At 35.7% G+C, this 25,905-nt stretch overlaps 1 protein-coding gene across 23 annotated transcripts in view; it reads left to right on the top strand.

Moving 5' to 3' along the window:
* The window catches only part of Dlg2 (discs large MAGUK scaffold protein 2), a 2,050,987-nt gene that overhangs the window by 1,719,943 nt on the left and 305,139 nt on the right, over nucleotides 1-25,905 (top strand). For all 23 annotated transcript variants that reach the window (XM_058577380.1, XM_058577376.1, XM_058577381.1 and 20 more), the window contains one exon: nucleotides 20,570-20,672. In XM_058577380.1, the coding sequence (XP_058433363.1) occupies nucleotides 20,570-20,672 (103 nt within the window). The remainder of the gene's footprint in view (nucleotides 1-20,569; nucleotides 20,673-25,905) is intronic.

Raw genomic sequence — 25,905 nt, forward strand, 5'->3', positions numbered from 1 at the left:
AAGTAATTATTCCAGGTAAAACAAGAAGCCAATGTAAAGGTTTTTGAAGAGGAAAGGCATGATCTGATACACATTTTGAGAAGATCATTGTCACTGCTGAGTTACAAATACATTATGGAGAGTGGGGGCAGCCAAACTGAGAAGAGGAAAACTAATCAAGAGGCTATTATTACAGTGTCCCTGGGAGAAATGATGGGTTACCTAGAGGGACGAGTGGAGTTGGGGAAGAGTGGATGGAATTGAAATGGCTTGAAGCCAGAGTAAACAGACCTGCTGATGGATTTGCATGGGGAAGTGGGAGTGAGAGACAGAATTAAGGTTCTTGGTTGAGTGGTTGGATTTGCTGAAAGTGAGAAAATTCTCTAGGAAAAAAAAAAAAAGGTTTAGGAGATAATTAAGTTTGATTTCCAGCATGGTGCGTTTAAAAAGTCTTAGACTTCCAAATGGAAATGTCATGTAAGTGGGTGGATTTTTAAGAACAGAGTTGAGGGGAAAATCAGAGCTGAAAATACTAGTATCATCTTGTATTTGTATAATAGTTTATAAGGTTTCAACTAATTTTGCTTACATATTCTCTCAGAGATAGTTGTTATTCAAAACCCATGAATCCTAAAAGTTATTTGCTGCACCCGAACCTACCATAAACTGGATTTGGATATACAAATCATATTTTTTATTTTCTTTTTAATTGTAGACTTCAAAGTGATCCTCCTTTTACAAAGGCTCTCGGCAAGCCAAAATATTTTTAAACTTTTTAACAAAATACATAACTATTTTTGCATCAGCAAGTCAAACTTAAAGGAGATGTTAATGTTTCACTGCTAAGATACATAAAAATCCAATATCAGTTCTTCATTTTGCCTGTGTTCCAGGAGAATGCTAGTCCTGAGCTCTCATGCAGCTACTGTCAGAAACGTTATCACTCTCCACCAAGTGTGGCAGCCTCCAGGAAGAAAAGGGAACTTAATTAGAAATTTCCACTTCAAATTCAATTTATGGTTTATTCACTCTGAAACATGCTGGAGGGTGTTTAAAAAGTTTGATGCTGAATGATCTGTTTGTTTTTCTCAAGTTGTCAACAAAATATATATTGAGTATAGAATATATTTGTTTATCAAGCATCCAGAGATATCAGGGATTTGGCATGAGGTTCTCTTTCTTGATGAAGAAACTGAGGCCTAGAGAGAAGAAAAGGCTCTCCAAAGCCAAGTAAATCATTGGCAGGATGGGACTGGACCCAGGACAGTGTCCTCTAGAGCACCATGCATCCCCCGTCAGTGCCTACAACCCCAGCACTTCTCTCAGTCAACAGATCCTTTATTGAAATAATTTTTTACTAGTCTGGGTCATCATCCTACCTTGTGTTTGTCAGTAGAGGAATAATTCTATGTCCCTACTGTACAGCAGGCATTATTCTAAGTGCTTCATGTGAATTGACTAATCTAACCTTGTGCAGCTCTTTGAAGAAGGAACACTTAGCAGCCCCACTTTGTACAGCAAATCTCTTCTGTATCTGGGTTCAGTCTGATCAGGGCACTGACCTTCAAAATACAAAAAGTCAAACAAAAATTATCAACAATGACCACTTTCTGAGCTCAAAATAAATATTTCTTATGGCTTGCAAAACTGTGGATGTCTGACAGAGCAAACCCAATCATGTCTACAACAAAATACACTATCCTCCCATCCAATCTCACTTTTCATCCTGTGTTCCCACCTTGAGTAATGGTACCATTACACCTCCAATCATCCTAAAATTTGGGACACCTTTCTCACCTCCCATTTCTAATCCATTCAACACAACTGTTACTTAGACCGTTTTGAGTTCTTAGAAGTATTTGAGACTAGGTATGTAGAACCTCCCTCTATGTTCCTCTCTCAGTCTGTACCCCATCTCCCACCTCCATGCCATTCCTGGTTTCCTAATTCAAGCTTTCATCCTCTATCATTTGTAATACTGCAATCATCTCTCATCTGGTTAACCTGTTTTTGATAATTATTTTCTTCAACCTCAACTTTTCACTCTTGCCAAGGTTATCTCCCCCAAACAAAGGGTGAATCACAAGAATGCCCCTATAAAGCCTTCCTGTGGCACTCACGGACAGAACTTACCCTGACTTTTCAAGGACCACTCCTGCTGTCACCATGTTTCCTCTCTGCCTCTCCACGCTCTAGGCCAGCCACCCCAGACTGCACTCAAGTCACGATCAAGTGGGATATTTATAGTTTCCCTGCTTTCCTCAGTAGTATGTGATAAGGGCCACTTAATGCATGTGAATGTTTTTATTATATTTGCTTGTTTATGTCTCACCTTGTTCAATAAGAAATGGGAGGTGGGAAAACAGTTTACAAACTGTAAAACACTTCAGAGATGTTATTTTTAAGCCTAGAAATCACTGAATTTACAGTCTAGGGGTCCTTAGAGATGGTAGGACTTAGCACCTTCATTTTCCAGAGGCTCATTGGCCAGTCTGAGTAAGTTAATGGCAGTGTTAGCAATGGAGCCCAAATTTCCATGAGTCTCTCTTTCTTGATGAAGAAACTGAGGCCCAGAGTGAAGAAAGGACTCTTTCACTGAATCACTTCAGAAATATGAAAATAGATTACCCTTTCCCTTTTGAGAAAGGGTACTGGCTGTCTACATTTACTTCATGCACTGGTAATACTTTTTGTTTGTCTTACTACCCGTAGTCTCTCTGAATCAAATACAAATAGCTTGGATTCTGTCCCAATTTCTTCTATGCTGCCCCCTGCCATATTCTACCCAGACCCCCAACTATGAAATAATTTGCTTAAAACAGTCCCTTGTGTTCTGTCCCTGACTAATTTTAATTGAAATCTGGTATCAATTATCCAGCCCTTTCCCCCTGGGCCACCCCTTTGTATTTTTTTCATAATTAGGAATTCAGTTAAATTTGTAGCTCTTAGCTATTATTTCAGGAAAGTCTTATATCAAATCTCTTCTTTGGTTTTATTACTGCTGATAAAAGCCATTTTTAAAGTCTTGGCTTCATAAATAAAGAATATGCTATAATACAAACAGCAACTATTTATCAAGTATCTACTATGTACCAAGTACTATGTTAAGAACATTATTTGCATTATCTCTAATCATCCTGATAACAGCCTAGCAACATAGGATTACTATGCTCTCATGCAGGTGAGGAAACTATAAGTTCCAAGAAGTTAAGGAAATTACCCAATTCATAGAGCTGATAAATGAAAGGACCAAGATTCGAATGCTGGCCTTTCTAAGTCTAAACTCAGTGATCTCATGAAGCTGCTTCCAGAAGAAGGCAGGTGATGTGAGCCCGGATAGAAACCTCAGCAGCCACAGGTATAGTGGCTACCTTAGAAAAGTATCTCCAAAGGGCGATCCAGGCTTAGTGTCTTGGGGCAGGGCTGGCAGTAAGTACATTTTCTGCATATTCTCTGCATTTTCTCTACCTGTAACCACTCCTGGGGTCACTTCCTCCAGAAAACCTTTTATACCTCCTCATACCTCAACAAGGGCTCCATCTCTGTGTCCCAGGACATCTGACCTTATTATAGTTTACTTATGGGTTCACCTGTCATTGTCCTTCCATGAACAGCAAATTCCTTGACAATGGCTCTGAGTCACTCTTCCCTGAAAAGGGAAATAACCAAAATGGATACTTTGAAGAAATTACATTTACACCAGCACAGTGTTTAACTCTAGGTTCTATTCTAGGCACCCATGAAATGGTAATATCCACACAATGAGTGTCCATGTTGCCTTCCTTGGCCCCGTTTACATTCACCTGAGTCTCTGATGAGGCATTAAATGATATCAAGATGCTAGAAATAATATCCCTATGAAACATCCAGAACTGGAATGGACAGGTTAGAGAAGGACAGAGTTCCCCGCCACTAGAAGTATGTGGGCAGAAGCAAATAGTCTTTTGGTAAGAATGACAGAAAGAGAGGGAAAGGAGAGTGAAATCATCTAACCTGGCAAAGAGAAAACTGTCTTTAAATTTCAAATATTAAAAAGAAGATCAGATAAAAGAAATGATATTGTTCTGTGAGCCATCCCAGGGTACAACTGGAAACAAGAGGTTAAAAGTACCAGAACTCTTTTTTTCATTTGTTTGTTTGTTTGTTTGTTTTCTTTTTTAAATCACTGGAGCTGACCCCCGACCCCAAATGGGATGGATTTCCCTGAAAGATAATGAGTCTTGCAGTATTAAGCCAGTGTCACATTAGATGATTATTTTCCTAGGATAATGTAGTGAGCAGATATTCTTCACTCATGCGTGTGCTTATTCACTAGCTCACCTCCTTGGTTATTATGCACCTCCTATTTGCCAGGCACCAAACCAGAGATTCAAGTTCTAATAAGATGAGTTCCTACCTGTGAGGAGCTCACAAGTAAGCACATTCCACAAGGCAGCTCAGATTGGGACTTTAAAACCTAAAAGAAGTTTCCCATCTGAGAAGGAGAAAGAAACTATATTTCAGATAGAGAAAACGGCATATACAGAATGTAGAAATGCTGAATCAGAGAACAGAAAAAAGAAAACCTGGGGACAGGATAATGTTGTTGAATTAGCCCAAAGGTACACACCAGGACTGAATCAGATCACAGAGGCTCTTGCCATTTCTGAAATTCAAATTAGAATCAGATCACAGAGGCTTTTGCCATTTCTGAAATTCTAATTTGAATATCATCCATTCCATAATACTAAGAAGTAGAAAAATATTTCCAGAGAATTGAGTCATTTATTCAGGAAAATCCTGAAGTTCCTGGCTAGGCAGTCCCCCTAGTGGATAAAGTAACAAATATAATACTTATCTTTTGAAAACAAAGGAAGAAAGGATATATCATTTGTCTTCTCAATAAAAGTGTCTGAAAAATAAACCTACAACTGGAAGTCAACTAAAGGTATTCAAATTTCTATTATTACCAACATGGTTGTAAAAAGGCTATCATGAAAAATGGAATTTAAGTATTTATATGACCCATTGGAAGTCATACATTAAAGGGTAACAGTAGATAGGATTTTTTCCAGCCTGTCCCAAGCTGTTTTCTCATCCCCACGTGATCTAGTTATCATAAGTTGGGCCATGATGTCTGGACCAGATTGCTTTAGTGCCATTGCTGAATACTTGACCAGCATGTCACCAAAGTATCTGCTGCCAGTCCCAGGGAGTGAGTTATGTCCTTGAAAGGAAAGTTTCAGCATTTGAATTTTATAGGCATAGAGCCTCAGAAATGGACAGGACAGTAGAGGAAGGGCAGTAGGATTTGATAGATAAAAGTCTCAGGGATTTTAAGCTGTTTTAAATCCTTAGTCTTTTCCACCATCTATAACCTTGACTAAGTTAGTAACTCTGAGTTTAGTTTCCTCATATGAAAAATGGGGAAAACAATTCCAACTTCCTTGGGGTCAAATGAGATAATGTATAATAGCTCCTATATGCATGCCTAATACTCAGTGAATGTTAACAATGAGGATGATTATTATAATCTTGACAATAATTAACATCCAATCTTTGAGAATCCATGCTCCAAGATTTTTTTTCTTTTTTTTAAAATTTTCTCTAATTAGTTATATATGACAGTTGAGTGCATTTTGACACATCATAAATAAATGGAGTATAACTTCTCATTCTTCTGGTTGTACATGATGTAGAATTATACAGGTCATATAATCATATATGCACATAGGGTAATAATGTCCAATTCATTCTACTATCATTCCTATCCCTATACCTCCTCCACCCCTCTCTGCCTAATCCAAAGTGCCTCTATTCTCCCTGCCCCTTACTGAGAATTAGCATCTGCATATGAGAGACAATATTTGGCCTTTGGTTCTTTAGGATTGGTTTATTTTCACTTAGCATGATATTCTTCAGTTCCATCCATTTATCGGCAAATGCCATAATTTCATTCTTTGAGTAATATTCCATTGTGTATATATAACAAAATTTTTCTTATCCATTCATCTGTTGAGGGACATCTAGGTTGGTTCCAAAGCTTGGCTATTATTATGCTGCTATAAATGTTGATGTGGCTGCATCACTGTAGTCTGGTGATTTTAAGTCCTTTGGGTATAAACAGGAGTAGGATAACTGGGTCAAATGGTGGTTCCATGTCAAGTTTTCTGAGGAATCTCCATACTGCTTTCTAGAGTGGTTGAGCCAATCTGTAGTCCCACCAACAATGCATGAGTGTACATTTTCCCCCACATCCTCGCCAACATTTAATGTTGCTTGTATTCTTGATAGTTGCCATTCTGACTGGAGATGGAATCTCGGTATAGTTTTGGTTCACATTTCTCTAATTGCTAGGAATGTTCAACATTTTTTCACATATTTGTTGATTGATTATATTTCTTCTTCTGTAAAGTGTCTGTTCAGTTCCTTCGCCCATTTATTGCTAGGATTATTTGTTTTGTTTTGTTTTGTTTTTGGTGGTGTTTATTGAGTTCTTTATATAACCTGGAGATTAGCACTCTCTCTGAGGTGCATGTGGTAAAGATTGTCTCCCATTCTGCAGGCTCTCTCTTCATGTTATTGATTGTTTCCTTTCCTGTGAAGAAGCTTTTTAAGTCTGATTCCATCCCATTTATTGATTCTTGATTTTACTTCTTGCCCTTTAGGAGTCTTGTTGAGGAATTCAATTCCTAAGCCCACATGATAAAGAGTTGGGCCAACATTTTCTTCTAGTAGATGCAGAGTTGTTGGTTTAATCCCTAGGTCCTTGATCCACTTTGAGTTGAGTTTTGTGCATGGTGAGAGGGATTTATTTTCATTTTGTTACATATGGATTTCCAGTTTTCCTAGCACCATTTGTTCAAGAGGCTCTCTTCTCCAATATATGTTTTTGGCACCTTTGTCTAGTGTAAGATCACTGTATTTATGTGGGTTTGTCTCTGTGTCTTCTATTCTGTAGCATTGTTCTCCATATCTGTTTTGGTGCCAATACCATGCCATTTTTGTTACTATGGCTCTGTAGTACAATTTAATGTCTGGTATTGTGATGCCTCCTGCTTCACTTTTCTTGCTAAGGATTGCTTTGGCTATCGGGGTCTCTTATTTTCCAAATAAATTTCATGATTGCTTTTTATGGTTCCATGAAGAATGTCATTGGAATTTTAATAGGAATTGCATTAAATCTGTAAAATGCTTTTGGTAGTAAGGCCTTTTTGACAATCCTATCCAAGAACATGGAAGTTATTTCCATTTCGTAAGGTTGTCTTCAATTTCTACAGTGTTCTGTAATTTTCATTGAAGAGGTCTTTCATCTGTTTTGTTAGGTTGATTCCCATATTTTCTTTGAGGCTATTGTAAATTGGGTAGTTTTCCTAATTTCTCTTTCAGTGGACTCATTGCTGATGTATAAGAACTCTTTTGATTTATGGGTGTTAATTTTATATCCTGCTATTTTGCTGAATTTATTTATGAGTTCTAGAAGTTTCCTGGTGGAATTTTTTGGATCTTGTAAATATGGAATAATGTCATCAGCAAATACTAATAGTTTGGGTTCTTCTTTTCCTACTTGTATCCTTTTAATTTCTTTCTTCTGTCTAATTGCTCTGACTAGAGTTTCAAGGAGGATGTTGAATATATGTGGTGAAAGAGAGCATCCTTGTCTTGTTCCAGTCCTTATAGGGAATGCTTTCAATTTTTCTCCATTTAAAATGATATTAGCCTTGGGTTTAGCATATATAGCTTTTACAATGTTGAGATATGTTCCTGCTATTCTTAGTTTTTCTAGTGTTTTGAACATTAAGGGATGCTGTATTGTTTCAAATGATTTTGGCATCCATTGAGATGATCATATGATTCTTGTCTTTAAGTCTATTGATGTTATGAATTATGTTTATTTTTTTTCTTAATGGCATTTTATTTCTTTTTTTAAATTTTTTATTGTTGGTTGTTCAAAACATTACATAGTTCTTGATATATCATATTTCACACTTTGATTCAAGTGGGTTATGAGCTCCCATTTTTACCCCATATACAGATTGCAGAATCACATTAGTTACACATCCATTGATTTAAATATTGCCATACTAGTGTCTGTTGTGTTCTGCTGCCTTTCCTATCCTCTACTATCCCCCCTCCCCTCCCCTCCCCTCCCCTCTTCTCTCTCTACCCCCTCTACTGTCATTCATTTTTCCCCCTTGTATTATTTTTCCCTTTCCCCTCACTTCCTCTTGTATATACTTTTGTATAACCCTGAGAGTCTCCTTCCATTTCATGCAATTTCCCTTCTCTCTCCCTTTCCCTCCCACCTCTCATCCCAGTTTAATGTTCATCTTCTTCTCCTGCTCTTCTTCCCTACTCTGTTCTTAGTTACTCTCCTTATATCAAAGAAGACATTTGGCATTTGTTTTTTAGGGATTGGCTAGCTTCACTTAGCATAATCTGCTCTAATGCCATCCATTTCCCTGCAAATTCTATGATTTTGTCATTTTTTAATGCAGAGTAATACTCCATTGTGTATAAATGCCACTTTATTTTTTATCCATTCGTCTATTGAAGGGCATCTAGGTTGGTTCCACAGTCTTGCTATTGTGAATTGTGCTGCTATGAACATCGATGTAGTGGTGTCCCTGTAGCATGCTCTTTTTAGGTCTTTAGGGAATAAACCGAGAAGGGGAATAGCTGGGTCAAATGGTGGCTCCATTCCCAGCTTTCCAAGAAATCTCCATACTGCTTTCCAAATTGGCTGCACCAATTTGCAGTCCCACCAGCAATGTACAAGTGTACCCTTTTCCCCACATCCTCGCCAGCACTTGTTGTTGTTTGACTTCATAATGGCTGCCAATCTTACTGGAGTGAGATGGTATCTTAGGGTGGTTTTGATTTGCATTTCTCTGACAGCTAGAGATGGTGAGCATTTTTTCATGTACTTGTTGATTGACTGTATGTCCTCCTCTGAGAAGTGTCTGTTCAGGTCCTTGGCCCATTTGTTGATTGGGTTGTTTGTTATCTTATTGTCTAATTTTTTGAAAGAAAACTACAGACCAATATCTCTAATGAACCTAGATGCAAAAATCCTCAATAAAATTCTGGCGAATCGGATACAAAAACATATCAAAAAAATTGTGCACCATGATCAAGTAGGATTCATCCCTGGGATGCAAGGCTGGTTCAATATACGGAAATCAATAAATGTTATTCACCACATCAATAGACTTAAAAATAAGAACCATATGATCATCTCGATAGATGCGGAAAAAGCATTCGACAAAGTACAGCATCCCTTTATGCTCAAAACTCTAGAAAAACTAGGGATAACAGGAACATACCTCAATATTGTAAAAGCAATTTATGCTAAGCCTCAGGCTAGCATCATTCTGAATGGAGAAAAATTGAAGGCATTCCCTATAAAATCTGGAACAAGACAGGGATGCCCTGTCTCTCCACTTCTGTTCAACATAGTTCTCGAAACACTGGCCAGAGCAATTAGACAGACGAAAGAAATTAAAGGCATAAAAATAGGAAAAGAAGAACTTAAATTATCACTATTTGCAGGTGACATGATTCTATACCTAGCAGACCCAAAAGGGTCTACAAAGAAACTATTAGAGCTAATAAATGAATTCAGCAAAGTGGCAGGATATAAAATCAACACGCATAAATCAAAGGCATTCCTGTATATCAGCGACAAATCCTCTGAAATGGAAATGAGGACAACCACTCCATTCACAATATCTTCAAAAAAAATAAAATACTTGGGAATCAACCTAACAAAAGAGGTGAAAGACTTATACAATGAAAACTACAGAACCCTAAAGAGAGAAATAGAAGAAGATCTTAGAAGATGGAAAAATATACCCTGTTCATGGATAGGCAGAACTAACATCATCAAAATGGCGATATTACCAAAAGTTCTCTATAGGTTTAATGCAATGCCAATCAAAATCCCAACGGCATTTCTTGTAGAAATAGAGAAAGCAATCATGAAATTCATATGGAAAAATAAAAGACCCAGAATAGCAAAAACAATGCTAAGCAGGAAGTGTGAATCAGGCAGTATAGCGATACCAGACTTCAAACTATACTACAGAGCAATAGTAACAAAAACAGCATGGTACTGGTACCAAAACAGGCGGGTGGACCAATGGTACAGAATAGAGGACACAGAAACCAATCCACAAAACTACAACTATCTTATATTTCATAAAGGGGCTAAAAGCATGCAATGGAGGAAGGATAGCATCTTCAACAAATGGTGCTGGGAAAACTGGAAATCCATATGCAACAAAATGAAACTGAATCCCTTTCTCTCGCCATGCACAAAAGTGAATTCAAAATGGATCAAGGAGCTTGATATCAAATCAGAGACACGCCGTCTGATAGAAGAAAAAGTTGGCTACCATCTACATACGGTGGGATCGGGCTCCAAATTCCTCAATAGGACACCCATAGCACAAAAGTTAATAACTAGAATCAACAAATGGGACTTACTCAAACTAAAAAGTTTTTTCTCAGCAAAAGAAAAATAAGAGAGGTAAATAGGGAGCCTACACCCTGGGAACAAATCTTTACTCCTCACACTTCAGTTAGAGCCCTAATATCCAGAGTATACAATGAATTACGTTTATTGATTTCCATATGTTGAAGTAACCTTGCATCCCAGGGATAAACCCCACTTGATTTTGGTGCATTATCTTTTTAATATGTTTTTGTATGCAATTTGCCAGAATTTTATTGAGAATTTTTACACCTATATTCCTTAGGGACATTGGTCTGAAGTCTTGTTTCCTTTATGTGTCTTTGGTTTTGGTATCAGAGTGATACTAGCTTCATAGAATGAGTTTGGAAGGGTTTCCTTCTTTCTGTTTAATGAAATAATTTGAGAGGTATTGGTATTAATTCTCCTTTAAAGGTCTTGTAAAACTGGGCTGAGAATCTGTCTGGTCCTTGGTTGGTAAGATTTTGATGGCATCTTCTATTTCATTGCTTGAAATCAGTCTGTGTAAATTGTGTATATCTTTTGATTCAGTTTAGGTAGGTCAGATGTCTACAGAAATTTGTCAATGTCTTTAAGATTTTCTATTTTATTGGAGTATATTTTTTTCAAAATAGTTTCTGATTATCTTCTGTACTCCAGTAGTGTCCATCATGATATTTCCTTTTTCACAATGAATTTTAATAGAGTTAATTTCTCTCTCTCTCTCTCTCTCTCTCTCTCTCTCTCTCTCTCTCTCTCTCTCATTAGTATTACTAGAGGTTTATCAATTTTATTTACTTTTTTTCAAAGAACCAACTTTTTGTTTTGTTGATTCAATTTCTTTGATTTCAGCTGTGATTTTAATTATTTCCTGTCTTCTACAGCTTTTCTTGTTAATTTGTTCTTTTTCTAGGGCTTTGAGATATACTGTTAGGTCATTTACTCATTGACTTTCTATTCTTTTGATGAATAAGCTCAATGCAATGAACTTTCCTCTTAGGACTGCCTTCATAGTGTTTTTCAAATATTTCGATATGTTGTATCACTATTTTCATTTACCTCTAAGTATTTTTTTATTATCCCTGATTTCTTTGGATATCCATTCATAATTCAATAGAGTATTATTTAGACTCCACGTGATCTGATAGAATGCAGGATAGTCTCTCTCTCTCTCTCTCTCTCTCTCTCTCTCTCTCTCTCTTTCTCTTTGGTATTTGCTAAGAGTGGCTTTGGGGCATAAGATATGGTCTATTTTGGAGAAAAATCCATATGCTGCTGAGAATAAAATGTATACACTCATTGATGGATGAAATATTCTATGTGTGTCTGTTAAGTCCATATTATTGATTGTGTTATTTAGTCATAGTTTCTTTGTTTAGTTTTTGTTTGGAAGATCAATCCAGTAGTGAGATGGGTGCATTCAAGTCACCCAGAAGTATGATGTTGTGGTCTCTTTGATTGCTGAAATTGAGAAGGGTTTGTTTAATGTCCATAGATGCTCCATTGTTTGGGACATGATTATTTACAATTGTTATGTCCTGTTGATGTATAATTCTCTTAAGCAGTATGAAATGTCCTTCTTTTTCCCTTCTGATTAACTTTGGCTTGAAGTCCTCTTTATCTGATATGAGGATGGAAACCCCTGATTGTTTATGGGACCCATGTGAGTGATGTATTTTTTCCCAACCTTTCACGTTCAGTCTGTGGGTGTTTGCCTCTGAGGTGAGTGTCTTGGAGACAACATATTTTTTGGGTCTTGGTTTTTAATCCAATATTCCAGTTTATGTCTTTGATTCATGAGTTTAGGCCATTAAAATTCAAGATTATTATTGAGATATGATTTGTATTCCCAGTCATTTTGATTTATTTCTGATTTTTAATTTGTCTTAGTTTCTCCTTTGATTAACTATTCCTTCCCTTTGCTAGTTTTCTCTTAGTTTTTTTCATTTCATCTTTGTGAAATATTTTGTTGAGAATATTCTGTAGTGCAGGCTTTCTAATTGTGAAGTATTTTAACTTTTGTTTATCATGGAATTTTTTATTTCATCTTCAAATCTAAAGCTTAAAAACTACATCACATGAAGGTAGAGATACATAGGATGAGTACTATGTAACGACAGAGTTTGGAGTATGCAGTCATAAGACAATGCCAAGGATTGACAGCTACCGCTAGAAGCTGAGAAGAGGCAAGGGAGGATTCTGTTCAGAGGGAATGTGACCCTGTTGACATCTTGGTTTCAGACTTCTAACCTCCTGTACTATGAGAGAATAATTTTCTGTTGCTCTGAAGCACCCAGGTTCTGGAATTTTGTTACAGTGACCATAGGAAACTAATACTCCTGCCATGGTACTTATCACACTATGTTGAATTGACTAGGCAATTTTGCTTGTCTTCCTCCTTTCTCTTTGAAAAGTGTCATTGAGTCTTTGATAGCTTTGAAATACAATGTATGTATCAGTCTCTGGAAAAAAAAATCTGAAGCTTAATTTTGCTGGATATAGGATTTTGGGTAGGCATCCATTTTCTTTCAGAGTTTGGTATATGTTGTTTTAGGACCTCCTAGCTTTGAGGATCCAGATTGAAAAATCAACTGATGTCTGAATTGGTCTCACCTTATACATAATCTGATATTTTTCACTCACAGCCTTTAAAATTCTATTCTTTTTCTGTAAGTTAGGCATTTTCATTATAATGTGCCTTGATGTGGGTCTGTTGTAATTTTGTGTATTTGGAGTCCTGGAAGCCTCTTATATATGATTTTCCATTTCATTCTTTAGATTTGGAAATTTTTCTGATATTATTTCATTGAAAATATTGTGCATTCCTTTAGTTTGTATCTCTGCGCCTTATCTATACAGATAAATCTTAAATTTGGTCTTTTCATGTTATCCCATAATTCTTAGAAGAATGATTTTTTAACATCTTCTCTTCATGGTCAACTCTATTTTCAAGATCATATATTTTGTCTTTATTGCCTAAGATTCTTTCTTTCAAGTGGTCTAGTCTGTTGGTGATACTTTATATTGAATTTTTAATTTAGTTTACTGTTTTTTTCATTTAGAGGATTTCTGCTTGTTTTTTCCCCCCAGAATCTCTGCCCCTTTATTGAAGTGATCTTTCACTTCCTGTATTTTCTCTGTGATTTCATTCCTTACACCATCCTTTACTTCACAGAGCAGTTCAACTATGTACATTCTTAACTCCCTTTTTGACTTTTCTTCCACTTTGGTGTCAATGAATTCTGTTATAAGAGTATCTTGGTTTGTTTTGGGTGATTTGTTCTCTTGCTCTTTCATGTTATTTTTATGTCTACCCATCTAACAGTATGGGTCTGAGGCAGTAGAGTTTGTACCCTGTGAACTTATAATGTCCCTGAAGGTTTTCCAGTACCTCACTGTTAACAGGGGAGACAAATAATAACAAAAACTAATGCAAAAAATACATAACATCAAACCAAATAGTTCATACTATGACATTTACAATGTTAATTATCACAGTAAACATAAATTTTATGATCAGTTTTGCCTATAATAAAAACAGCAAGTTTGCAAAAGGGCTTACAATTTCAAATAGTGAACAGGGAGAGAACAGAAGTGATACAGGAGGTGATAAAGAGGGAGGAAGAGAGAAGATAGAAGTAAAAAATTAAAGAGTAAAAGAATAATAGAGGTTGGCTGTTAGTGGAAGAACAGAGAGAATTAAGGGAAACAGGAGAAAAATTATATATAATTTAAATTTTTAAAAAAATAAAAATAAAAGAATACAAAACAAAACTAAAATATACTAATCAAATATCACAGTTAAAAAAACTAATTTGTGAAAAATAACTGACTTCAAAAATGCAAGAAATGAATGAGAAAAAAAATGAATATCTATAAATGTCCATGTACCATTAAGGTTACAATTAAACTGAGAAAAAGAATAATAATAAAACATAAGAAAAGAAAACCAAAAAAAAAATCTTGATGAAAAGTTGAAAAATTCTTTCCATTGGCATTCAAAAGATACTCAGCTTATCTTTTCAGCAGTTTTAGGTGGAGTCTTCTGGAGTGTGATGCTCCACACTTTGGAATGCTAGAATGAGAGAGGTAATCCCTGAGGTGGAGTTCCTGGAGATGGCATTTCTGGAGGCAGGGTTTAGGCATAGGTGGGCTTCAGGCCCTTCACCAAATGCCAATTGGTCTAGAGATTTTAAATCAGTGAACCTCTTGATGGTCCCTGCTGGAAGACTGTACCCCAAAGATCTCCCCTGGGTTCCACTCATGTAATGAGAGAGCCAATTCTTAGTCACTTATGTCACCTGCAGACCCCAAATTTCCTGGTCTTGGGTTCAGTCTGTAAACAATCTCTCCTGAACTCTGTTCAGAGTTCCTGCCCAGATGCATCTCTCCCAGCAGGCCCAATATGAGGGGGAAGGATAGAGCCAGATGGGTTTCTGTGACCAGTTGTCCCCTGTGTAAACCTCTCTCCACATTTTATTTTTCCCGGTCACTTATGCACACTCCATGTTGTACAATGTGTATTTACTGGCCTATATTTAGGCCAAACGTGGGTTTTCCAGGAATCTGCTCCCTCAGCTGTTGGCCCCCGCACCAGGGCTACAAAATGGTTCCTTCCTTTGTCCTCCGCATGCCACCTAGAGAAATGGCAGTTTCTTTCCCCACACACAGATATCATGCAGCGCATCTTTCAGGTTTGTTGGGCAGTGTCCTTGGTCTCTAAACACTCTGTACCCAGACACACCTCTGGCCTCCCAAAAATGTGGGTTCCTTTAATTCTCTTATCCTTCCACTATGTCACAGAAGGATCATTTTGGCTTGTGCTTCCAGCCTGGCCACAGGAGCATCTGTGCCACTGGGGACTTTAAACTTTTTTTAAAATTCAACCTTCTGTATCCCCAATCTCCTTTGAATGTCCAGTTTGGGAGACTGAGGCAGGAGGATCACAAGCTCAAAGCCAGCCTCAACAACTTAGTGAGTCCCTAAGCAACTTAGTGAGATTCTGTTGCAAAATTAAAAAATAAATAGAAAAGGACTGGGGATGTGACTCAGTGGTTAAGTGCTGCTGGGTTCAAACCCCAGTACCAAAAAAAGAAAAAAAAAAAAAGAAAGAAATAGAGAGAAAAGAACTCTGAGAATCCATACATTCAGAAGAGAAAAATTCAAACAGAAGCAAAACAATAGAAAATACTATTTGCTGAATGCCATATATAATTATATATATACATATATATATATATATATATATATATATATATATATATATCTGTCACACTTGGCATATCAATGATGTAAACTGTGAATACCTCTAAAATGTTTTTGAGCCAAGTTTATTGAAAAAAAATGCAAATCAGAGATAGAAATAATAATCAAAGTAACCTCAAATAATTTGGAAGAACTGGAGAAGAGCAAGTTTGCTAAAATTAGAACAAAAACCATAAGGAACAAGGGCAATGTGATAGTGTTCAGGCTAACCACAGCAACAAAACTTCACAAATGTAGAGATACTCTTGTAGAATTAGGCCTATGAATAATATTTGGTTATTACTGGTCCAGTGAAAAAATACGCATATTGAAGCATATACACTGCATTAGAAAGAACCCTGAGCTGGGTCAAAAGAGCCCTGTGCTAGTCCTAATTCTAAAAAGATTTGGGTCAGTCCCTTCCTCTATGGGGATTGTCTCTAATCTATAAATGCTGGACAAATAAGTTTCTAAAGGTGAAGTTCTTTGTTCCTTTAAAAAACAGTGAAATTATATTTTGTGTTGATAATTTTCCTTTAGATTTTATTTGGTCACTTAAAATCAAAGCTGTTTGGAAAATATGAACAACAATAATAAATACTATTTTTGAATACCTGTTTATAGTTATAACAACTTTTATATGTAAATAAGTATTATACTCATTTTACAGGTAAGGGAGCTAGGATTAAAACAACAAAAAAAAAGTGTTACAGTCAGTCTTTTTGACATTGTGGCCAAATGAACTGAAAAGAACAATTTTAGAGGAGGGAAAGTTTTATTTGGCAATTATGGTTTCAGGGGTCTCAGTCCATAAATGGCCAACTCTGGGCTGGAGGTAAAGCAGAACATCATGTCGGAATGGCGTGTAGGAGAAAAGCAGCTCAGGACATGGCAACAAGGAAGCAGAGAGAGATCATCAGGGACAAGATATAAACCTCAAAGACATGCCCTTGGGGACCTACTTCTTCCAGCCACAACCTACCTGCAGATAGTTACTGTCCAGTTAATCCATATCTGGGAATTAAGGCTCTCATAACCCAATCATTTTACCTCTTAAACTTTCTTGCATCTTCTCACACATGAGTTTTTGGGGGACACGACATATTCAAACCATAACATTAAGTTACTTTCCCAAGTTACCTAGAAATAATTGGTGGACTTGAGATTCAACTCAGTTTTGTCAAACTCCAAATTTTTTGCTCTTTTCCATTTTTTTATGCTGTTTCGTAGGGTATCGTCTGAGAAAAAATCAGAGAATAACTAGAATGATGAAAGATGTAGACATTTTATTCTATAAAGGAAAATCAAGAAACACTGGCTACTGTCAAACATCAAAATATATTTTAGTAAAGATGAATGGTTAAAATTTAAACTATAGTCATACCTCAGGAAAACATGGAAAATTTGTTAAATATACTGAAGATTGGGGGATATATAATACAAAATTAAAAAACAAAAAGGAAAGAGTAAGTGTGACTATACAACGCATTTTAAAATTTTCTATTTCAAGAAATAACATACAAGGGAAAAGTTAAAATCAATAATACAAAAAAGTCCAATAATACAAATAACTGTTGCAAATATTCTTCTTGGTTTGTTATCTAAAAGGGAGTGCTCTTATTGAGTGTACACATAAATTTTTAAAAGAACAAATTAAACAAAAAATAGGCAAAATAAAGGAACATACATTTTATGTAAAAAGAAATTCAAATAACCTATAAACATATAAGATACTTAACTTCAAATAAGAAATGCAAAATACAAAAATTCAATTGTCTCCTTATCCAAATGGAAAACATCAAATGTTTCAGTATGTATAATTATTGTAAGAATATAAGGAAGTTCTTATGGCTTATATATTTGGTATCCCCCAAAAGCTCATGTATGAGAGAATGCAAGAACATTCAAAGGTAAAATATTGGGTTATGAGAGCCTTAACCCAATCAGTAAATTAATCCCTTTCAGAATGGTGGGTGTGGCTAGAAGACATGGGTCATGGGGAGCATGCCTTTGGGGATTATATTTTGTATCTTGTGAATTGAGTTTCTCTTTCCTTCTTGGTGTGATGTCTTAACTGCTTTCCTCTACTACTCTCTTTCACCATGATGTTCTGCCTCACCTTGAGCCCCCAACAAATGGAGCCCACTGTCTATGGTCTGAGACCTCTGAAACATGAGACCCCAAATCAACTTTTCCTCCTCTCTAATTGTTCTTGTCAGGTCTTTTGGTAACAGCAGTGAAAAGGCTGACTAAAATAGAACACACACACTACATGTGGGAATATAAGTCAGTGCTGTATTTTTGAAGGCAATTTGGCAATGTCTACCAAAATTTTATACTCATTCCCTTTGCTCAACAACTTACTGCTCAACATAATCTTATGTTTATTACAGAATTGTTTATAATAGCAAAATACTGAAGAACTGAAGTATTCATAAACTATGCACAGGACAATTAATTGTTTTTCATTAAATATTAGAATACAACTATTCAAACAAATTAAATCAATGTGCAGTAATATGTTAATAATAAAGCTTCCTAAAATATATTAGTAGGTGGGAAAATTAAGATATTAAAATTGTGTAGATTATGGTTTTATATATATGAAATTTTTAAATTGTGTATTTTATAAACCAGCTTCTATTCATAATAAAAATAAAATAAAGAGTAGTATATAATAAGTCACCAACATAGTTACCTTTGGAAACAATAATAGAAGGTAGGAGAACCTTTTATTTTTATGTACGTACATTGTGTGCATGTACCTATTTTTTTATATCAATATGTTCCCTGGGAAACGAGATTTTATCCTATTTTTTGTTTTGTTTTTTATGAATTTCAGTATGTTTAATAAATAACCATTTTTAAATGCATAATAGCAAATTAAAAGAAATACTAGAAACACCATTTGACTTAGGAAGTCCATTTCTAGGGAATTTATCCTTCAAAAATATGTTAATAAGTGTTTGTAGTAGTGAAAAACTGGAAATGATTCTAGCTATATCAATATCATTAGGGATCTTATGGGAAAATGCTGGAACATTTACACCATTGAATACTAGCCTCCACAAAAAGGTAGAATGATATGAGATTGTATGAAAGATATCTAAGATACATTGTTAATTGACAAGTAAAACAAAACGTTATACATTTTATATGTGATACTATATATTCTTTAATAAAAAGACAATAGTATGTTAATATATATATGTAGAAAGAGCAGCAGCAGTAGCCATGTGGTTATAAGTGCTTATGGTGAATTTCTAAGGAGTAGACACAAAAGTGGTTACCTCTGGAAGTGGGAATGGTGAGGGGACCTTTACCTATTCTTTTATACCTTTCTGAAACAGAAATTACAAAGTATGATCATATTTTTTAACAAAAAGTTAACCCTTATCATCATTTAACAAGAGATGAACTATTTTGTACAAGTAGTTTGTGTTCTTCAATTTCCTATTACGAAGGCCTGGATAATAATGGCCTTTCTCATCTCTCTGGCTACCAGAGTTCTACTTCTGACTCTTCAACAGCCTGGATGGTCTCCAACATGACTGACATGACTACCATGGAGTAGATCTGGAATTGTGTAGTTCAAGGAGGTTTTAGACTCAGTCTAACCATCCCTTCCCTCTGAGATGGGAGAAAACTGAGGTTCAGGGAGGTGATATGACAGTCACTCAGCTAGTGGGTGGCATGGTCAGGTCAGCTAATGTGCTTCCCAGTGTTCCTATGTAATCCATACTCACAGGAAAGAGTTCACCAGGATAGAAGACACATAAAAGACTAGGAAAAATATAAAGCAAATAAGAAGACTTTAACAAAGTTAGGAAATTGCAGAATTGAAGATTACTGATGCTCCAGGCCTGGAAGTAGTAACCTCCACCCCTGTCTACCACTTGAATATTGAGTGGTAGAAAATAAGCTACTTATTCTTTCATGAGCTATAACAACCTGCCCTAAAAAAAAGAAAGAAAGAGCAGTATGATACCACCTACAAAAATATAGTTTTGTGTAGGTTAGAAGACTGGACTTACTGTTTGTTCACTTCAAGCAAAAGAACTTCTTAGGATTCTTATTCTCTGCTCCCTAACCAATGTCCCTCTTACGGAGCAGACAGAGCATTAATTATATTGTATTGACTTACTCTGAATTGATTCAAGAAAGAATTTAGTTTTGCTTCTCACTAAATTTGACTTACAGATGATTTTTCACCCTGGTAGAGTTTGGGGTTTGTTTTTTAGGTGTTCTGTTTCTCTTTCTGTATGGGCCCAGAATGGGAGTTAGCAATTGCAAAACCCCAGGCACTCTTTATTTCATTTTGTCAGAATCCATTATGGAATTCTGTATGAGAAATGGGGTGTTCAAGTTTATTTTGGAACAGAGCTCATGGCTGTCTCACCAAGCTCAATATGACAGGACTAGGCAATTGACCAGAGAGGGGTTTGGCTGGCAGCCAGCCTATTTCCATGCAGTCTCCCCAGAACCTCATCTGAATACATTAATCTGTCAGCATGTACTTGTCTGTGTGCATTACATGTGTCTCTCTTCATTATCCTGTTTTCCTCTAATTTTGAAGGTTCTTATTTACCCTCAAAATCTAGGAAACTTACAGGGTCATAGTAAATATATCCAGTAAAATCCTCATAGACATGAATGGATAAAAATGCATCCATCCCAGTCAGATCATGGAACCAACACAAGATGAATATTTTTATATTGCTGCTGTTTAAAAATTATTAAAACTGGAATTCGTAGAAGTAAGAAATACTTGAGTAGAAGATGAGGGGCTTTGAGGCACATGACAGTCTTAAGTAGCTTATCAGTTTTGGGATACTCCTTTCTTCTATCATAATACATATTCTATGCCTAAAATTCTCTAGTTTCCTCTTTCAGGTGAATGGCATTGACCTCCGTGGAGCATCTCATGAACAGGCAGCTGCTGCATTAAAGGGAGCTGGACAGACGGTGACCATTATAGCACAATATCAACCTGAAGGTCAGTCAGAACCCAAACTTACAATGTTCTGATATGTCTCTGTGTGAAAGTGAATCCACATTACTGATCGCCTGTATTAACCATAGTCACCATCAACAATTTTTAAAGCTAACTATAGGGAAAACTTCATAATTAATGTCCAAAGAACATGAGACCCTCAATGACAAGATTAGGCAATTGGCCAAAGAAAATATCAGGAAAACATCAGGCAGTTAGGCTCATATAAAAACTTGAATTCAAATAAATATCAACCAACATCAGCTTTATTTCATTTATATTTTTATCTAATATGCATTTTTGGTCACTAATGGATACTATAAAGACAATTTAGATTTATGAAGCAAGGGATAGATATTTCATTTATACAAGTAGACTATATTCTCTCCTTGTGGCATTAATTTAGTTCTCATGAACACTACTATGGTTTAGATGTCCCCTTCCCCCTCTTTTCTGCTATACTGTTCCTTGTTTGGAATAAATCACTGCAAAAACTGAGACTTGGTAAGATGGCATTGTCATCAGTTGGATTAGCCAACTAAAAATTGATAAGATATCTGAAACTGGATTAGCTATACCCTGCTCTTTCATTTATTTAAACTTCTGTTTATGTGTTCAGAATGAGGCTCAACAAGACAACTGGGATATTACTTCTTGTATGATTTATTTCTTAGAAAATTCATTTGTAGATTGCTTTCTGGCTAGTAAAACATACTAAGCACATTCTGTACTACTGTGGACTAGACCTTGTAAAAAAAAAAAAAAAGAAAAAAGAACATGGCTTCTGTCTTCAAGAAACGGAGTTGATTGTTTTTGTTTTGTGGTTAGCAGAGAGAGTTTTAAACACCTGAAAATGAGAGTTGAAAATGTCATTAAGGAGGAGCCTCTGTGCTTGTGGGTGTCAGGTGCTCCTTTGGTCTTTTCAAATGATTATTAACTTCATCGCCTGTTTGGAAGACTGAGGCTTGTGTCTTGCCTGTAGCAATTTAGGTTTTATTATCTATTATGGTGGCCAATTTGCATATGCAGAACAGGATAAAGAAAACATTTTCTTCAATGTGTATGTTAGTATGTTACCTTTATTTCTTCGTTTATAACTGACTTTAGAATTAGAATTTGCAAGTAAGTTCTACAAAATTTTTTATAAATATTTTGTCCTATTGGCCTATTGACACATATGGCTAGACCACTGGTGGAAAGATTTGTGATGGTCAGAGATGGATGATGCCAGCGACCATGGAACATGCTCTTCCCGGACAGATTTGGGAAGTCTTTTTACTTCTTAAATTTTAGTACATCTTTTTTTCAAATAAAAGTAAAGCAAATATTATAAGACAGAAAATGAAAATAATTGACTTAATACCATTTGATTAACAGATTTTACATCATATAGAGTAAGAACTTTTTCACTGGAAGCCTCCATTTCCTTCATTGCTGTTTTCTGTCAGTCTCTAACACTATGCCCTTCCCTATACCCTGGGACATGGCGTAAAAGTTTTGTCCTTGACTGCTTTCCTATATCTGAATATTTTATCTTAAATAAGTCTGCAGATTGATAAAGTGATTAGAACTATAGAAGGTCTTAAGAGTGGTCAAATAACCATGAAAACAATGATTCCAGGTTTTGAAGTTTACAATAAAAGACAAACATGTTCTCATTCTATCAGTATAAATCCTCAACTTTTTACAGAAACTTTCTGTAGCTTGGTTTCCTTAAGCAATATACTTAATTTGGATAATGTGCTGTACTTTATCAAGATGCCTATTCTAAACATGTTTTATAAATGACATAACTGGCTTTAAAGTGCTCTAAAGAAACCTGCAAATAATAACAGCAAACTTCTTTCAGAATGCCGAAATACAGATTTTTTGAATTTACAAAATGACTTCCCTATTGTAATAGTCTGTAGTCTAATTTGTCGCTACTTTAAATCAGTTGAAAATGTAGTAAAAGAAAAATGAAGCAATCAGTTTTATTCTCCCCTTTTCAAACTTTATGTGTAACCAAGCCTTAATTGAACTATTGTTCAGACTGGAAAATTGATTGTTTTGGTCATGTAGGACCATTTAAATTATATAACATCTCTTGGAAATAATGAATAATTTACTTTTGAAATAACAAGTGAAATGAAAACTGTTTTGTGAGATTTCATCAGAAAATTCTCATCAGAAGCCAGGCGTGGTGACTGGGCACACACCTATAATCCCATTATACATTATTGTCCCCTGTACTAGGGAGACTGAAGGAGGAGGATCACAAGTTCAAGGTCAGTCTCAAAATATCTTAGCAAGAGTCTGTCTCAAAATCAAAAAATGAAAGGGCTGGGAATGTAGCTCAGTGGTAAAGCACCCCTGGGTTCAATCCCCAGTATGAAAAGAAAAAAATCTCACTAGCTTTCTTTCATTTGCACCAGTGTTGTTACTCTTATGGTAATGCTGAAAGAAGATTTTGATGACATCTCTTTCCATATGGTCAATGGCAAAGCTTCCAGAAAATACGTTTTTCAGCCAACTTCAAATGCTTTATCAGGAATTCTGTAAATGCTTTCCCCGATATTACCGATTATTTAGAAAAATTTACCTTCTACCCCAAATAATGTAGCATTTGTATTCATCTTCAAGGAATTTTTAAAAATTTTTTTGAGGAGAAAGGACCTTTATACATTTACTAGAGATCAGTTCCTGAAGACGCATGACCAAATTTTATGATAATGTCACTATTTTTAAGAATCAAGAAATATCAGAGAAGGGATAAACTTGCAGGGGTCAGAACAGTGCAATAGTACTTTGTGGAAATATGGGAATGAGGGCTGACTTGAAAACAGATGAGATTTCTGTTTAAGATAGTAGAAAGAATATCTTGTTTAAGATTGTAAGCTCCATGTATGCAGACACCATACCTGGATTTTGTTCACTGACAGAACTGTATCTAGCCTTATAATTGATATTTCTTAAAGAACTGCTGAACTAATGGGTAAAAGTTTAGCATACCTCAGTACTTAAGTTTCCACTTGATGGGAATTAAAGATTAAAGAGATTCTTCATTTTTACTTACTTGCTCTTTTCATTTTTGTTTGAAAGACAGAAATTAATTGCTAAATAAATGTATGTTACAAAATATGAAACTATTTCCAATTGTTATGTTTTCACAGTGTTTAGCACATTTTAAAAAATAAGTAATATTGTAATATATGTTTATATATTACATTTATGTACATTATTATACTAGAGCAATAAATGACTTCTTTGTCAAGTTTCACTCTGCCAAGTGAGGCAGAAATTATGCATGCGTTTGCTTAAAATAAGCTTGGTCCTGGTTGTCTGCATACTCTATCCATCATCAATCTTATTTAATGTGTAGTTCAATGTAGTAGAATTAAATCTAATTTGAAAAATCTCATACAATTGGTGTTTCCCTCTGGTGGTAGGACTGAAATTCATTTTGCCACCTTTTGAAATTCAGTTGTGTAGTGTGCTTACTTTGAAATTAACATGTGTTAGGTTAAAAATAAGAAAATACTGAAGTTTTTTTTTTCCTTTTTTCTTTTTTGAAACCCTATATATGATATGTCAGGAATGATTCCATTAAGCATTACAAGGAACCAGTATCTGTAAAAACTTGAACTTTCCACGTTCAGTTAGTGAAGTTACTCAGTATCACTTCACACTAGGAAACACAATGCCCTATATACTTGCACGCACACACACTTATGAACGCACTTGCCCATGTACACATAGCCTTCCAGTCACCTTCTCCCACTGTTTCAGAATTATCTTTCTAAAAGACATGACCCCACGGTGTCTCTGTGCACAACCCCCTGCCCTTCCCACACCCATCCCTGTAAATCACACTGCACCCAGAGCTTTGTCCTTTTTCACCTTTCCCTATTGCAGGAGCCTACTACCTGCTCCCACACTTAGTTCTGAACTGCACATATCTGTGCCTTTTCTTCATGGGTTCCTCTACCTGGAATGTTTCTGTTCTCCCTTTTCACCTGCATGGTTCCTAGTCATCTTGAGGACCCTCAGATTTCAATTCTCTATGAAGCCAACTTTAATCTTCTCAGCCATGTTGATTGATTCTTTCTCTGAGTTCCCCAGACATTGTTTTCAGACACCTGGTACATTCCCTTATCAAGATCTGCACATTTCTTCATTCAAGTAAGCTCCTACAGAGCAAGGAGCCTTCTATCACTCATTTTATCTCTTCTGTTAATTTGCTCAATACAAATTTGACTACACTTTATTAATGTATTATTAAGTTAGTCTCCCCTTGTTTTAGAATATTGCAGTATAATAGCAATATAATAGTTTCAGTGTTTTAACAAGCAAATATTAATAATAAGTGTTTAAGAAATGTTTGTTGAACAAATATTGAATGAAGACCTGGAGTTTTTATATTTGATGCAGAAATAGTAAATGAATCTCTGGGTTGGACATTTGGTGTTGGTGTTGATAGAGTTTTTAAATGGTGCCTTTTAGCTTTTCAAAACCTTTAGTGACCCTGATAGATGAACTCCCTTTCTACTACACTGCAGAAAATCTATAGGTTTTTGCTTTGTAATATACCACACACACACACACACACACACACACACACAGATTATTAAAGCCCTAACATTTTTTTAAGCTTGTGAAAGCCAGTTTTTTTTAGTACCATCAATGAATTAAAAATACTTTGTTTATGACATAATTACATATTTGTCAAAAAGGATCTAATAGTATTCTCCTGGCTAAGATCAGGGCAAATATTTACAATATTCCTTGCCTTCTCATGTAATAACTACTATATTTAACATGAGTTAACTGACTAGTGTTGAAATTATAAAGCACCAGAAGTTCACTTGAAATATCATGTGGACAATAAAAATTACTGAATAAAGTGCAAAATAGAAACAATTAATTGCTAAGCTGTCCCTATGAAGATAACTAATATCTTTTTGCCTCTAATCTGACTACTCAGAGTAGTCAGAATGGACTGCAGGAGAGCAAAAGGGTAAGGTCACCTCAGCAAGCAATATCTACATCAGCAGACAGCAGAGGGGACTGATTTTCTTTGCTTTTTATTCTTTTTGTTTATTTGTTCTTTTTAGTTATTCATGGCAGTAAAGTATATCTTGACATATGTGTACAAACATGGAGTATATCGTTGTCTAATTAGGATCCCAGTCTTGTGGTTGTACATGATACGGAGTTTCACTGTGGTGTGTTCACATATGTACATAGGAAAGTTATG

Source organism: Marmota monax, unplaced genomic scaffold, assembly GCF_021218885.2.
Source record: "Marmota monax isolate L192 unplaced genomic scaffold, Marmota_monax_Labrador192_F-V1.1 WCK01_AAM20220418_F8-fsc00096, whole genome shotgun sequence".
Classification (NCBI taxonomy): Eukaryota; Metazoa; Chordata; class Mammalia; order Rodentia; family Sciuridae; genus Marmota; species Marmota monax.